We start from the raw sequence: 17,151 nt of genomic DNA on the forward strand, positions 1-17,151 counted from the left end.
TGAGGTTCAGCAAGGACAAGTGTAGAGTCCTGCACTTGGGACGGAAGAATCCCAAGCATAGTTACAGTCTGGGGACCGAATGGCCAAGCAGCAGTTCTGCAGAAAAGGACCTGGGGATTCCAGTGGATGAGAAGCTGGAGATGAGTCAACATTGTGCCCTTGTAGCCAAGAAGGCTAATGGCATATTGGGGTACATTAAGAGGAGCATTGCCAGCAGATCCAGAGAAGTGATTATTCCCCTTTATTCAGTTCTGTTGAGGCCACATCTGGAGTATTGCATCCAATTCTGGACCTCCCACTACAGAAAGGATGTGGACACATTGGAGAGGGTCCAGTGGAGGGCAACCAGAATGATTAGCGGGCTGGAGCACATGACCTATGAGGCGAGGCTGTGGGATTTAGGCTTATTTAGTCTGCACACACATCCACCCTGATTAAGTTCATCTCATTAACACTGATCTTCCATGTTGTAATGTAACACTCCTATCTTTACATGTATGTTAAATTTTCTGCTAAACTGATATTGCCAGTTCATGCATCTGATGAATTGAGCTCCAGTCCACAAAAGCTTATTCCCAAATAAAATTGTTCATTTTTAAAGTGCCACAGGACTACTTGTTTTTACTGAAATAGGCTAATATGGCTACTCCTCAGACTTTCAAGTGTCTGAGATCCCTGTGCAATGATCTGAGCCCTGGTTTGATCTCTCTCTGTGTTAAAAAATTGCCAGAATCTCTCAGCTTTAACTTTTTTTTGCCCTGTGTGTTGTATCTTGGAAACTTTTCAGCCCAATGAACCCAAATTTGGATCACTAATGCAACCCTGTGCAGTAACACCTGTACTGTCAAAGCCCAACTTCTGAACATCCTGATTTAAGAAAGTGACCAGTTATTACTAGGGCTCTTTTGTTACATTTCTGTAGGCAATTCTATAAGAGAAATGTCTCTCTGATCTCTTACTTTCTCTTTGTTCTCAGGGTACAGCGGGTACAGGCTGGCAAACGGCAGCACAGGATGTTCAGGGAGAGTGGAGCTTGACCATGGAGGCACCTGGGGAACCCTCTGTGACCCCCGCTGGGATTTTCAGGCTGCCCACACCCTCTGCCAGCAGCTCAACTGTGGATTTGCCCTGTCGATACCAGCAGGGCCGCTCTTTGGGACAGGAGATGGGCCTGCCTGGAACGGCACTTTTGGCTGTGAGAGGAATGAATCCTGCTTGAGGCAGTATCCTGTTACTGGACTTGGTGCAACCGAGTGTCCTGCTGGGAGTGAAGCCAGCGTGGTGTGTGCAGGTGGGCTGCAGTGGAAAACTGGGTAACACTGTCAGCCAGATTTTCAGTGTGTAAATCGGCCATGCGCCATTGAGCTAAGTGCGGCTGTGCTGATTCACACCGACTGGCAAGCTGGCCCTAAATTGGCACCTGGCCCCTGCACCAGCCAAGTCTGCTGGATCTGATCCCTCTGAAGTGCTTGTGGAGCCTTGAGTATGAAAGGTGCCAAGTAACCAAATGCTGGTCTCTTGTCGGCCCTCACACTCCCATGGATGGAGTGTTGGTTTGTGAATGTGCTAGATGTAAGCGGGGCAATGGTCCCGCTATTGTGGGGAACTTTCCTGGCTTCTATACCACCCCAGTGAAATGGACCAACGAAAGGATCTGAGTCCCCACTCCCACTTCCTTTACCCTACGGCCTCCCTGACCCTGAGGGCTCCTCTTCCACTCTCCTGAGTAGCAGAGTCCTCGAAATCCCAACAAGGCTGGGCCCAGGTTTTCTGGGGCTGAATCCCCGACCTTGTAGTCACTTGGGGCAGGGGATAGGGTGTCCCCACTCCGGGGTGCTCTCTTCACACTGGATGCTTTCTTGACCCACTGATCACTACATACAGTTCAAAGTGAATGCAATTTATTAAGCAGCAAGGCTACATCTACACTGACATGATTTTCCAGAAATGCTTTTAACGGAAAAGTTTTCCGTTAAAAGCATTTTTGGAAAAGAGCGTCTAGATTGGCAGGACGCTTTTCCGCAAAAGCACTTTTTGTGGAAAAGCGTCCGTGGCCAATCTAGACGTGCTTTTCCGCAAAAAAGCCCCAATTGCCATTTTGCTTTTTTGCGGAAAAGAAATCTCTGCTGTCTACACTTGCCCTTTTGCACAAAAGTCTTTCGGAAAAAGACTTTTGTCCAAATGGGAGCAGCATAGTATTTCAGCAAAAGCACTAACAATCTTACATGAGATCGTCAGTGCTTTTGCGGAAATTCAAGCGGCCAGTGTAGACAGCTGGCAAGTTTTTCTGAAAAGGCAGATGATTTCGCGGAAAAACTTGCCAGTCTAGACACAGCCCAACTGATTAAAAAGAAAAGAATAAGGAAAAATGAGAGAGGTTAAATGAGAAGACATAACCCCGCATTGTGGCATGGGGACATCACAAACAGCAGTTTGCAGAGTGTAAGGACAGTTCACAGTCTGTTCCTTATAGGTCCCAGGGCTCTCTCAGGCCCTGGCTGTGCTGCAGGGGGGCTGCAGGTTGGACACACTTGCTCTGGCAGTGACCACACGACTTCAGGCTTTAGGTGGCAGGACCCCTCTCCCAGCTGGAGTTACAATCCCTCTCCCAGTCTGGCCTGCAGGGCCTCTTGGCTGGAGGCGTCTCTCTACCCAGAGCCTCTTTCCCCCCCTTTGCTAGTCCCAGCTGCTCACCACACCCAGCTCCAGACTGTGCTGCTTTGCCAGCCTCCAGCTCCTTGTGCTGCTCCTCTGACCCCTTTGGCTCTCTGGTCACTGCAGGTCTGTCTCTCAGCACAGCTTGCTCTTCTTGCTGCTCTTCTTAGCTCTCCTTCCTTTTCTCCGAGACTCAGAAAATCCCAGCTCACACAGAGGACGGGATCTGGCCTCCTAATTTCCTCATTGGCCTGTTCAGCCTGTCAATTGGGCTGACCTGGAGAGTTGGCCTCTTCTCATTGTCCCTGGGGTCTGTCAGTCTCAGGGTCCTGATTTCTCATGGACCCTTCCCCTTTTGGTACTGGGAGCTGGCCAACCAAAAACTCTCACTGAGTTTTAGTAAGGAGCTAAGAGTCCCCTTACATAGAGGAGAAACGCCCCATGGCCCCACAGAGGAATTTCTAGCATTAAATAAGAACAATCCCAGCTTGCTTTCCCCTTCCCTCCCTGTCCTTGTTATTAACACTGATCCCTGCACCGCCTCGACTCTCACTTTCCCTTGTGCTCAGGGTGCCTCGGAGGCAGGTTAGTGAATGGCACTGAGTGCTCCGGAAGAGTGGAGATCCGATATGGAGACACGTGGGGAAGCCTCTGTGCTTCCCACTGGGATTTGCAAGATGCCAACGTCCTCTGCCATCAGCTGAACTGTGGCGTTGCTGAGTCGATCCCGAGGGGAGTGCATTTCGGGGAAGGGAGCGGCACCGTATGGAACGAGGCTTTTCATTGTGAAGGGACTGAATCCTGCCTGTGGGACTGTCCCCGCCGAACCCTGGGCAACCCGCCCTGTTCCCCCGGGGACACGGCCATGGTTATTTGCACCGGTAAGTGTCATGCAGAAGTGAGCATGTGAGTTCCAGTGCAGTGTACTGGCCAGATCAGGGTCTTCATGGGTCGTCCCATTGACTACAGCGCTCAGGTAAGTAGGGATATCAGAATGTTGCTCTGTCTTTATGGTCTCCTGATCAGAGACCCATCTGGCTTTAGTGAGAAGGGTGGCGAGGTAGATCCTGGCACTAGGATAGGGTGAACGGGAGAGAACAGCTCTGTACCATAAGCCTGAGCTTTGTAATCTAGATTCTCTCAACCTCAGCAGGGCTGATTCGGCCCTTCATCAGGTTGAGGCTGATGTTTCAGAAGCAATCCACAGGCAGAGATCTCATCTAACTGTGGAGCCATTATAGCCCCATTCCACCTTCTGGAAAGAAAGTGTTTGCCCTGCTATTCCTGAGCAAAGTGCCCCACTTGTCTATTCCAGGCTCTTACCTAGTAGGCCACAGACCCACAACTGCAAAGGGTGTGTGCAGATTCACAGCATAGTAATACCCTCCACATTTTAAATAAATAATCATGTCTTTGTGAAAGATCCCATAGGCAGGGGATCTACAACTAAATCATCCCAGCCAGGGCTTTGTGAAGCTGAGACTTAAAAATCTCTAGGGATGGAGATTCCACCACCTCCCTAGGGAACCCATTTCAGTGCTTTACTACCTTCCTAGGGAAATTGTTTTTCCTAATATCCAACCTAGACCTCTGCCATCTGTCACTACTGTGAACAGCCTCTCTCCATCCTCTTTGGAACCCCCCTTCAGGAAGTTGAAGGCTGCTATCAAATCCCCCCTCACTCTTCTCTTCTGCAGAGTAAATAAACCCAAATCCCTCAGCCTTTCCTCATAGGTCATATTCTCCAGCTCGCTAATCATTTTGGTTGCCCTCTGCTGGACCCTCTCCAATATGTCCACATCCTTCCTGTAATTGGGTGCCCAGAACTGGACACAATACTCCAGATGTGGCCTCACCAGAGCCGAATAAAGGGGAATAATCATATCTCTGGATCTGCTGGCAATGCTCCTCTTAATGCAACCTAATGTGCTATTAGCCTTCTTGGATACAAGGGTGCACTGTTGTCTCATCTCCAGCTTCTCATCCACTGGAATCCCCAGGTCCTTTTCTGCAGAACTGCTACTTAGCCAGTCAGTCCCCAGCCTGACAAAAAATGAATCAGCTGTGATTTGAACTAGCGCGCCGGCGAGATCATGTTAATGGAGCGCAGGATATTTAAATCCCCGCTTCATTAACTAGTTCGATTGTCTCCATTTGCATCCCTAGTTCGAACTAGGGATGCAGTGTAGACATACCCTTAGAGAAGATGTCTAAGTCTGCAATAAAGTCATGACTTGTAGGGTTTGTCAGCTGGATTCTTCAAAGCTAAAATAATGGCAGCATCTGAGGCCGGGCCTATACTACCACTTACATTGCAGTAACTTATGTCTCAGAAAGATGTGAAAAATCTACCCTCCCCATACGCAGTGACATGTTAGACTAACCTAAATGCCAGTGTGGGCAATGCTGTATTGGCAATATAGCTACTGCCTTCCTGTCAGCTTAGAGAGGGTGCATTAGAGCTGCACCTCTGTAAGCTCTCTCATGTGGCCATAGCCTCCCCTAACTTCAAATACTGAAAATCTTTGTCAGCAACCAACCAGTGTGGGGAAACAGAAATCTGTAGCCTGTATTTAAAGTGGTGCTGGGTCTGGGATCAGCATCTAAAATATCTATTCTGTAGATTGCTATCAAGTCTTCTCTCTATAGGGCACTGCCCTCGCCTCATAAATCTGAACATAATTTGGAGCACATAAATCAGGCAAGAATTCACAAACTGTCACCTTACAATGTTCTGCACTGGTCTGTCTTTCTGAGAGAGATCACAGGTTAGAGCAGTCAGCTGATAGCTACATGTACATTTCACAGACTCTGGGTATGTCTAGACTACATCCCTTTTTTGATAAAGGGATGTAAATTAGATATATTGATATTGCAAATGAAGCTGGGATTTAAATTTCCCGTGCTTCATTTGCATAAAGATGGCTGCCTCTTTTTTTCAAAATGAACTCTTCAAGTTAGGCATATTTGTACTCAGTTAATCAATTTCATAAAGCATTTGGGTGGAGCATTGCAAACAAAATGCCTTGCTTCTCTAGAAAATATAGCTGGCATGGCACTTATCCAGTGTTTCCAGTAACCTGAGTATGCTCAGCAGCCCCTGAGGAGAGATTCAGGTGCCACCCAGCAGATTAGCAGAGCACCCACATTGTCCACAACCAGTAGCATGTGCTTTTATTGGTGGTGCACATCTACACATACTTCAGAGCATGTAACAAAATTTATTCCACACGCAGATGGAAACAGTTAGAGGGAATATTGCTAGTATCTGCAGTGGTACAGGGATTAAGGTTAGCCCTCACAGCAGACACATCTCTCTGTGACACATTGATCATCTGTTGAGTCCTGGGGGCTATCTTCGCCTTGGTCTACACTAAAAGTTATGAAAAAACCCTTAAACAACAATAGTAATAGAGATGTAGCCATGTTAGTCTGGTCTTGCTGAAACAAAAGACAGGACTATGCAGCACTTTATAGACTAACAAGATGGTTTATTAGGTGATGAGCTTTTGTGAACCAGACCCACTTCTTTAGATCAAATTGTGGAAGAAAATTGGCACAACCATATATACCAAAGGGATACAATCAAAAAAAGTGAACACATATAAAATAGACAAATCAGATTTTAGAACAGAGGAATCTGATTTGTCTATTTTATATGTGTTCACTTTTTTTTATTGTATCCCTTTGGTATATATGGTCATGCCAATTTTCTTCTACAATTTGATCTTAGGAAGTGGGCCTGGCCCATGAAACCTCATCACCTAATAAACCATCTTTTTAGTCTTTAAAGTGCTGCATAGTCCTGTCTTTTGCTTAAACAACAAGCGATCCTACAACACCTTGGGGTATGTCTACACTACCCTCCTAGTCCGAACTAGGAGGGTAATGTAGGCATACCGCACTTGCAAATGAAGCCCGGGATTTGAATTTCCCGGGCTTCATTTGCATAAGCGGGCATTTTTAAATCCCCGCTGGTTCGAACCCCGTGCAGCGCGGCTACACGGGGCTCGAACTAGGTAGTTCGGACTAGGTTCCTATTCCGAACTACCGTTACTCTTTCAAAGTAGGAATAAGAGCTTTTTTCCGGAGGATCGGGCCGGATCGGGGCCAGTGTAGACGCTCTTTTCCGGCTTTTCTAAAAGCCGGAAAAAAGCGGCGGACATTTTTATTTAAATGCCGCGGGGGATATTTAAATCCCCCATGGATTTCCCTATTACGATCTGAAAAATTAGCATGCTCCTTCCGGAAAAGGGGCCAATGTAGACGTAGCCTTTAAGTGGCAGGGATTTTTCTTTTCTCCTTCATCCGTGTCCCCTTTTTCTGCTTTAATTTTTTTGGGTTTCTGTGTCCCTCTGTGCTTCTTGCTCCACTCATCATCTGAAGAAGTGGGTTGTGCCCACAAAAGCTCATGGTACCATCTATATATTTTTGTTAATCTCTAAGGGTATGTCTACACTACCCCGCTAGTTCGAACTAGCGGGGTAATGTAGGCATACTGCACTTGCAAATGAAGCCCGGGATTTGAATTTCCCGGGCTTCATTTGCATAAGCGGGGAGCCGCCATTTTTAAATCCTGGCTGATTCGAACCCTGTGCAGCACGGCTACACGGGGCACGAACTAGGTAGTTCGAACTAGACTTCCTAGTTCGAGCTACCGTTACTCCTCATTTCACGAGGAGTTCGAACCAGCGGGGTTTTAAAAATGGCGGCTCCCCGCTTATGCAAATGAAGCCCGGGAAATTCAAATCCCGGGCTTCATTTGCAAGTGCGGTATGCCTACATTACCCCTCTAGTTTGAACTAGCGGGGTAGTGTAGACATACCCTTAGGTGCTACAGGACCACTTTTTTGGTTTTTTGTTAAGTTAGGGTATGTCTACACTAGCCCCCTAGTTCGAACTAGGGATGCTAATGTAGGCATTCGAAATTGCAAATGAAGCCCGGGATTTAAATATCCCGGGCTTTATTTGCATCTTCCCATCCAGGCACCATTTTTAAATCCCCCTAGTCCGAACTAACTGCCCGTGGCTACATGCGTCAGTCAAATGTTAACTCGAACTAGTCCTTAGTTTGAGTTAACAGTTACACCTCGTGGGATGAGACAGTTAATTCGGACTAAGGCGATTTAAAAATGGCACCGGATGGGAAGATGTAAATAAAGCCCAGGATATTTAAATCCTGGGCTTCATTTGCAACTTCGAATGCCTACATTAGCCTCCCTAGTTCGAACTAGGGGGCTATTGTAGACATTCCTTTACAGACTAACATGGCTACCCCTCTGAGACTTTTAAACATGCAAGGCCCAGCGTCAGCCATATGGAGTGGAAATCCATCAACTGTACAAGGAAACTCACATGGATCCAATCAGACATCATCTTCTTATCCAAGTGCAAACAGATGAACATCATACCCAATGGACTAAAGGAGAAAAATCCACTACAATATACATACCCCTCCACAGACTATATATAGTAAGAGATTATGCCACACACTCTCAAAGAAGCTGAGGAACCACCTAACCAGCATACTGTACAACAAACAGAAGAAAATCAAGGAGGCGCTCTCAACTCTAGAGACTCTCATAAAAAATCAAGCTTCCACAGGAACTTCCTCTTGGCTGGACTTTTCTAAAACCCAACAAGCCACCTACAATGCTCAGTTCACCTCTTCAGAAGAACAAGGGCAGTAAACTATCCAAACTCATACATGCCTCAGGATATTCAACTCTGGGACCCTCAACTCACCTAACAACATTGTCAGCCTATCCAGCCACACTCTTAGCCTAGTGGAAGAATCTGTCCTATCTCGAGGACTCTCTGCCCCACCACTCCCACAAACATGATTCAGTTTTGTGGTGAACTGGAAGCCTATTTTCGCCACCTCCAGCTAAAGGAATATTTCCAGCACACCACTGAACAACACACTGACCCTCCAGCTCCCTCCCCCCCGCCGCCAACTCCACAAGAGGAAGGCCTCTGTGTGGACCTCTCCTGACAGTTGTAACAAGAGTCTTGACTTCAACATCAATTGCTTCTGCAAATGTGCACGGGCTGACAGTCAGCAAAGAACAACCTGTAACATATAACCTCAGCCATGCAGAACGCAATGCTACACACAGCCTCAAAAACAATTCTAATATCATCATCAAAGAGGCTGACAAAGGGGGTGCTGGAGTCGTCATGAACAGAACAGATTACAAACAGGAGGCTGCCAGACAAACCACCAACACCAGATTCTATGGAGTTCTTTCCTCTGATTCCACTGAACAATGCCAAAAGGAATTACACCATCTGCTCTAGAAACTACCTGCTATAACTCAGGACCAGATCTGCACAAACACATCCCAAACCCCCACTGGGAGTTTTCTATCTGCTACCCAAGATCCACAACTTGGAAATCCTGTACATGGCATTGGCACACTTACTGCAGGATTATCCAGCTACATTGACACTCTCCTCTCTCCTCTCAGTCCATAAACTGCCAGCACTCTTAGACTGACCACTGACTTCCTGAGGAAACTACAGAATATCTTTAATCTTCCTGAAAACACCATGCTGGCCACCATGGACGTCGAAGCTCTTTACACCAACATTCCACACGAAGATGGATTACAGGCTGTCAGGAACACCATTCCTGATGACACCACTGCACAGCTGGGTATGAACTCTGCAACTTTGTCTTCACCCACAGCTATTTCGAATTTGGGGACAATTTATACCTTCAAGTCAGTGGCACAGCTTGGGCACCTGCATGGCCCTGCAACATGACAGAGTCTTTATGGCTGACCTCACACGTTTCCTCTGCTCTCGCCCCCTAGCACCCTTACTCTACTTACGCTACACTGATGATATCTTCATCATATGGACCCACAGGAAGGAGACCCTTGAAGAATTTCACAGGGATTTCAACAACTTCCACTCCACCATCAACCTTATCAACCACCACATCATAGGCTCATACAACTGTACATCCATTAATGTGATTTATGCTACCAAGTGCCAGCAATGCCCCTCTGCCATGGTTATTGGCAAAACTGGACAGTCTCTATGGCAAAGGATCAATGAACACAAATGAGATGTTCAAAATGGTAACACACAGAAACCTGTTCAAGAACATTTTAACCTCACCAGCCAATCATTAATGGATTTAAAAGTGGTAATTCTCTTGCAGAGTAATTGTAGGAGCCAACTAGAGAGAGGCTATGTCTACACTACAGGCTTCTTGCTCAAAAAGCTTTTTGCAGAAGAGATCTTCCACAAAAACTTCTTGCGCAAGAGTGCATCCACACTACGGAAGTACATTAAAAAGTGATGCACTTTTGTGCAAGAAGTTTGCAAGAAGTGTCCAGGCTGCATGGACGCTCTCTCAAAAGGAAATTCTGATTTCTATTTACAGAATGGCCACTAGGGCACCTGTGCTTTTTTTTCAATTGCCTCTTTCTTACGCAAAAAACCTCTGTTCCCCATCCACAAACACCTTTTTGCGCAAGATCTGTCAACCCGTGGAACTCCTTGCCAGAGGATGTTGTGAAGACCAGGACTTTAACAGGGTTCCAAAAAGAGCTAAATCGATCCATGGAGGATAGGTACTTCAATGGCTATTAGCCAGGATGAGTAGGGATTGTGTCCCTTGCCTCAGTTTGTCAGAGGCTTGAAATGGATGACAGGAGAGGGATCACGTGATGATTCCCTGTTGTGTTCACTGCCTCTGGGGCACCTGGTATTGGCCACTGTCAGCAGACAGGCTACTGGGCTAGATCGACCTTTGGTCTGACCCAGTATGGCTGTTGTTCTTCTGTTCTTATGAGCTATGTGCCCTGGCAGTGGTGGATCTGGAAATTAGGCATGTGAGGGGGAGTTGTTCCCTTACAAAGTAGGGAACTCAGTGAGCTCACTGCAGTCCACTATCCAGATTTCTGTGGTAAATCACAGCTCCTCTCACAGTACTGCCTGTATCAGTGTGCTGGGTGAGCACTGAGCGCTTTTGCATAGGAACCCTTGGTTACCAGGGGCCTCATTTGCCACATGCTCCTGAACATCCTCTGTTCAGAGAAGGGGGGAAATTCCAGAGGTGCGCAACTCTTCTGTTATGTTCTAGTGTGCACTTGATCTCTGATGGCTGGTAGGGGAGCAGGAGGAAAGGAGGGAGGAGAAAATCGTCCAGCAGGGAGCAGGGCTGACCTGGGCGCACGCAGATCCCGGGGTGCTGCTCGACCCACACATGGTCTCGGCGGGGTGCATGGGTGAATGTGGCACCTGGGATTCCATCCCATCTTGCCCCCACCCCCGCTACCCACCTCTTCTGTGTAGTTGCATATTGCCTGACTGGTAGACACGCTCACGCAGCCAGGCAGTACGCAACTATGTACTGATACTCCTAATAATATAACTAACTTAATTAGAAAATACCGGACAGTTCTATGTCCGGTAGTTTCTCAATTTGTTTCCTGGACAGAAAGCTCAAATACCAGACTGTCCGATTCAAAACTGGACACCTGGCAACCCTAGGTGGGTGTCCCCCCCCATCCCAGCCCAGGGGCTGATCCCTCCCTTAAGCTTGGGGGCTGACCCTCACCCCTGAGCTCTATGCCACCTGAAATTGGGGGCTGAGCCTCCCCCTCAACTCTGCACTACCCATGGCAGAGTCTACCCCCCTCCGGCCTTGTGCCATCCACAGTTGGGGCTGAGCTAAAAAAGGACTCTTTTGAATAGGACACATATATATTGATTATATAGAAGAATTTAAGTTCAACTTTCATGATAGAATTTGCACTACAATACTTCACTGAGGTGAGCTGAAGGGGTTTTATTCCAGTGAAATGTTTTGTAATAAAAAATGAAGTGAGTGTTATACACTTCGTATTCTGTGTTGTAATTGAAATCAAAACATTAGAAGATGTAGAAAACATCCAAAAATATTTAAATAGATTGTATTCTTACTATTGTTTTACAGTGTGATTAATCATGCGATTAATTTTTTTAATTGCTTGACAGCCCTACTAATAATCTAAAACTCAGTCTAGTAAGATACAGGGTTTGTTCAAAATGGCTTCTCTTAACCAAAGTCTTCCAGCAAGATGCTGGCTGACCCCCATCTCTGGCAGATCTCCTCCAGAATCTACAAAATGCCAGTTCCTTATTTTCTTAGGAGAAAGCAATAGGTTGGGAGGTTGCCCTTTTCCTTTGTAGTCCAGAGAACCTTTGAAATGGATTCTTCTAAAAGTTTCCCCTCAAAGTAAAGTTTATAAAAGCTGTGAGGAAGCTGATATTGAAATTGGTGGGGAAGGAGGTGGCATACTCATCAGATGGGTTCACAAAAAATACCAAACCCTTTCCCCCCCCAAAAAAAGGCTGCAGGAAAAGTTGTTCAGCAAAAAATAAAAATAAAAATAAAAAAGCAGGGAAAAAAACAGGGTCATTAGAAGAAGTGGGCTGTGCCCAGAAAAGTTCATAATCCCATCTACATATTTTGTTAGTCTATAAAGTGCTACCAGACCATTTGTTGTTTTTTAAGTTTATAATGTCCCTTAGGTGACTTGCCACAAGGTGTCAGAATATGTTAGTGTTAGAGCTCAGTGGATCCAATATTTATTTCATTTTCTTTCTTTTATATAGGGATTAGAGACAGTGCTCCTGTCAGCTAACTGCTAAACTGACTGCCAAAAAAAGCCAAGTTTCCCAGTGCCTTAGTAGCCCTGGGATAGAAATGATGTGGGGCAGGGGAGAGGCAGATGGAATTGGTTCCCCGTCCATTTCCTGCTTGGCTTGTACTGAGCATGCTCAATAATAACACTGCTGAAGCTGCTGTCCTCAATCTGCCCCTTCCCCCGATGTTCTCACTCTCTTCCCCCTCCCATCACGGCATGCACAGGTGGCCTCCTCTCAACCAAAATCTGAAATGGTCAAAATCTGGGGGCAGTGGATGGGCCGGCAGTGGGGAGCAGGGGCAGTGGGCCTGCAGGCGGGAGCAGAGACAAAAGTTGGGAGAGAAGCCTTGATCTCCCTTAGCCTGGAAAACTCAGTTGTTTGGGAACACTCAGGTCCTGAGGGTCCCGGACCAGGGAGGTCCCACCAGTATAGAGACAAATGAACTCTTTGAAAGAGCTTTCCTGGCTCACTGCACAGTGGTGAGAGTTACCTTCCACTAGGCACAGAAACCTGTGTTGCACTTCACACCTGTCCATTGTTTCTCACTCAGTATCAGCAGGGACTGGTATTCAGTGTATTTCCCTTCTCTCCTGGGCCCAGGTCTCTCTGGGGCGCTACGGCTGCTGAGTGGAGAGGGCCGGTGCGACGGCAGAGTGGAGATTTCCTTCCGAGGTGTGTGGAGCCGGGTGCTGGATGACCAGTGGGACATGAACGATGCCAGCGTGGTCTGCAGGCAGCTCCAGTGTGGAACAGCTGAGAGAGCTTATAGCCCTTCTATATCTCAGCGAGGAAAAGGCCCCGTGATGCTGAGAAGGGTCCAGTGTGCAGGGAACGAGACTCGTCTGGCTAACTGTGACATCTCCATGTCAGAGACACCCCAGGCAGGAGCTGCTGAGGACGTCGGTGTTGTTTGCTCAGGTGACTAAATGTGAAAACTCACAAACATCCTATCCTGTTGGTTCAATGGGAATATGCCCCATCTGAGGGCCTGCCTCCATCCCTCTTTGTGCTGAGATCTCAGCAGTCATTGAAACAATGTGGATCTGAGATTCAAACTTTGGCCCACTTCTATAGCATCCTGTTATGTGCAGAAGAAAGCATAGCCACATTATATAAATATAAACCAATGCCACTCTCTCTCTCTCTCTCTCTCTACTTGAAATGTGTATATCATAGCACCCCTGAACCCATTTTCATGGAAACTTTGTGCAAATGAAAAATCTTTACAATGACATACCTTTTCACAAAATGTTGTTTTCATACAAAATGTTCAGATTTTTGTGGAAAAGCCCAAATTTGCTATCAAAAGAGAAAAAAATATTCATGTTCATCTGACTAGTTTGTCAGGGAAAGAATGAATTTCCTGAGCAGCTGTAATAGAGAGAGGGGCTTCTTAATGTTAAAACATGCTGTCTTAGAAAACAACAGTAAGGAAAGGACCAAGAGTGCCATGGATAACAGCTCTGGGATAGATCCCCAAAGGGATTTGGCATTGGAAAACCTGACTCCTAAGTGCCTTGCCGCCCAATACAATCCTCAGCCCTGAGTCACATGCCTTGGCAGAGCTGGGCACCTCTGCATAAGAAGCCTCTTAGATTTGCCAGAAGTGAAATACTGGGGAAAGGGATAGGACTAGATACCCAAAGTTTGTTAGATGGCTGTTTGCCATTGACCTAATTCTTAGGATTCTTACACACAGGCCAGAGCATGGCACCTATCTTTGCTCAGAATTCTCAGTCATGAACCCATTCCTGGGGATACATGTGAGAGACAGCTCAGCTCTTTCTGTCCTCTCCCCATGTTACCCAGTGGTTGAGGATGTGGGAAATCTATGTTCAAACCCCTGATTGGGAGCAGGGACATAAACACAGGTGGGCGTCCTAACACAGGTTAAACAGGGCTGAGTCTCTCCTGCTGGAAATGTTCAACTTTGTATAAATCAGTCACTGAATGAGAGGAAAAAGCAAGACAGTATCTGGGCATTCACCTGGGATGTGGGAGAGTCACATCCCTGATTCAATGCATATTTAATGACCTATACATTCTGTATTTGGACACTAAGGAAATATATCTGAGTTGCTGTTATAATATGACATTTTTAAATCCTAAACCTCGTGTAATTTTCTTTCATTTATGGGAAATGGAAAAAAAAAAGAATCTGCGATGAGATTTATTTTTTTATTGCATAGGATTGTTCTCATGTTCTTTTGTGATGGTTTACCAGTATTTATTTGCTTTAAGATTACACAACAAAATTATACATGATATAATAACACTGGCACCATTTAAGGAACAAACTTTTAATATGTCCCTATGTCATGTACTGTAATATTAGTGCACTGAAATAATTTTTCATGCCCACACCTTGATCCTGACAATGCATTAAGGGCCCATTGCTGCACCAATGGTATCAGTGGGAGCGTCACAATTGATTTCTGCAGAAATAGAATTAGGCTCTGTGCCTGGGACATTATTGCAGACATAGGCATCCAATTTCCCTTTCTTTCTCTTTATTTTTAAAATAAATAGATACCAAGTCTGGGGTTTTTCTAATCTGGCATCTCCCCAATTCTGCAGGTTGCACTTCTATAAACAGGCGCTCTCTTGTCCAGGCCACAGATGTTGAAGGATAAGAGAATCCCAGTATGCAGTGAAAGGGAGAGGATGGAGGGACCCAGGAGCAGGTGCAGGGGGCAGGCAGGGAGTTCAGCGCAATGGCCCAGCTGGGTTTTGGGGGCAGGAGGAAACCAGGAAGGCCAGCATATGTATCCACTGGGCTGAGGGCAGAGCTGAAATGTCTGGGGTGAGGCTGTGGAGGAGAGTTGGGAAGTCTGGTGTGAGTTCCCCAGCCGGGCTGCTGGGGGAACTGGGAAGTCCTATGGGCAGCAGGGCAGGGGTGCGGTTGGTAGCAGTGGGCCCAGAAATGACCTTCCCTGTTCCAGCAAAATCCCTCATCTAGGACCACTCAGGTCCCAAGGGTGCTGGACCAGGAGGTCCAACCTGTATAGCAACTAAAACAAAATTAGCTGTTTGTCATATTCATTAAACAACTTGATATTTATCATTTAAGAAGTGTTTGAAAATAGTCAAGATTTGCAGTAAGGGCTGATTTTGCAAACCCTAAGCTTCACAGGTAGCTCTCACCCAGCTGACGAATCCCAAATAGCAATTACTCAGAAGTGTAAGGCATTTAGAATTAGGTCCTTTGTATTTATCAAAACTCTTTTCTAGCAAAGTTTTCCTCATTTCCTTACCCAACAGGTTTCTTTTCTTTTCCTGTGTTTCTTCTTAAAGACAGATTTATAAGAGCATTTCAGTATCTCAGCCACTGTACCAGAATCACTGATAGCTGTTCATCTTTCACACTGCACACTAACCGCTGGGATCTGTCCCACAGGGAGCAGGCGGATCAGGCTGGCGAATGGGCCGGGTCGCTGTGCCGGGAGAGTGGAGATTTATTACAATGGCACCTGGGGGACAGTCTGTGACGATTCCTGGGACCTGCCAGACGCCGATGTCGTTTGCAAACAGCTGGGATGTGGACGTGCCCTCAATGCAACTGTCTCTGCTCATTACGGGCAAGGGTCCGGGCAGATCTGGCTGGACGATGTGAAGTGCTCTGGGAACGAATCCGATCTCTGGGCCTGTCCTTTCGCACCCTGGGGCCAGCACAACTGCAGACACAAGGAGGACGCGGGAGTTCTCTGCTCAGGTCTGGTCTGGGAGCGCTCCTGGGAGCCTGGTTACCAGGGGATGTGAGGAGACAGCTGGGAATGGTAGAAACTCTCTCGCCGTCTCTGTGTTTCTCCAACCTACCTACTAGGATCATGATTAGAAAGTCGCCATTTCCCATGAGTTCTCGTTGCATTTGTGTCCCCCGGGAGGGGCAGTCACAGCTATCGCTGGACTATCTGTGCGTGTAACGGCCGTGAAGGGGGCACTGTCCAGACATGCCTGTTGCCTTCCCAATGGGCACATGGTGGCCAGACGAGTCTCTGATTCATGCAGTGACTCTTGTAGGTACTGGCCTGTGCAGATCAATGTTCATGGTTACAGGGGTTTTACTCTTCTCACCCCTGTTATGTTTGGAATCAGACCATTCAAATTGCACGTCTGTGCGTTTCTTCTAGAGTTCACAGACCTGCGGCTGGTGAGTGGCAGTGACTGTGCCGGGCGGCTGGAGGTTTTCTACAATGGGACGTGGGGCAGCGTCTGCTCCAATCAGATGTCTGGAGTCACCCCGTCAATCGTCTGCAAGCAGCTGGACTGTGGGGACGGAGGATATACAGAGACAGACCCTGTGTATGGAGAAGGTTCTGGTCCCACATGGCTGGACCATGTTACATGCCGTGAGCAGCACAGCTCCCTTTGGCAGTGCCCCTCCAGCCCGTGGGAACAGCAGTCGTGTGATGACCGTGCAGAAGAGACTCATATCACTTGCCCTGGTAATTCTGACACGCTCTGCGCTGACACACACCCTCTGCACGTATGACACAACAGAAGGGCTCGAGAGCACTTCTGCACGTTTTCACTTTTCAGCACGGACACTTCCACACTCACAGCGCCTGATGAAGTGGGTTTGAGTTTAGTTTCAGCAGTGACAGGCGCCGTTTCACCGACCATCCCAGGAATGAGAATAGGGCCCGTGGGAAAGCAACAGGGGCGTTAGTCAGTGAAAGGCGCTGGGTGGCACAGAGCAGTCACCTTGGGGAGCCCCCAAACATCTTTGTGAGCAAGTCCCAGGTGGAAATCTGTGTGGCTGCCCGTGTGGGGTGAACAATCAGAGAGGGGCCTAGTGCCAGTGACCAGGACGTGGCAGTTGTGGGGAGTGGTTAGAACAGGAGCGGG

At 47.1% G+C, this 17,151-nt stretch overlaps 1 protein-coding gene across 2 annotated transcripts in view; it reads left to right on the forward strand.

Moving 5' to 3' along the window:
* The window catches only part of LOC112545108 (antigen WC1.1-like), a 68,322-nt gene that overhangs the window by 41,487 nt on the left and 9,684 nt on the right, over window positions 1-17,151 (forward strand). For both annotated transcript variants that reach the window (XM_075902522.1, XM_075902515.1), the window contains exons 4-8: window positions 977-1,291; window positions 3,225-3,536; window positions 12,904-13,221; window positions 15,701-16,015; window positions 16,434-16,748. In XM_075902522.1, coding sequence (XP_075758637.1) covers window positions 977-1,291; window positions 3,225-3,536; window positions 12,904-13,221; window positions 15,701-16,015; window positions 16,434-16,748 — 1,575 coding nt within the window. The remainder of the gene's footprint in view (window positions 1-976; window positions 1,292-3,224; window positions 3,537-12,903; window positions 13,222-15,700; window positions 16,016-16,433; window positions 16,749-17,151) is intronic.

Source organism: Pelodiscus sinensis, chromosome 1 (assembly GCF_049634645.1).
Source record: "Pelodiscus sinensis isolate JC-2024 chromosome 1, ASM4963464v1, whole genome shotgun sequence".
NCBI lineage: Eukaryota > Metazoa > Chordata > Testudines > Trionychidae > Pelodiscus > Pelodiscus sinensis.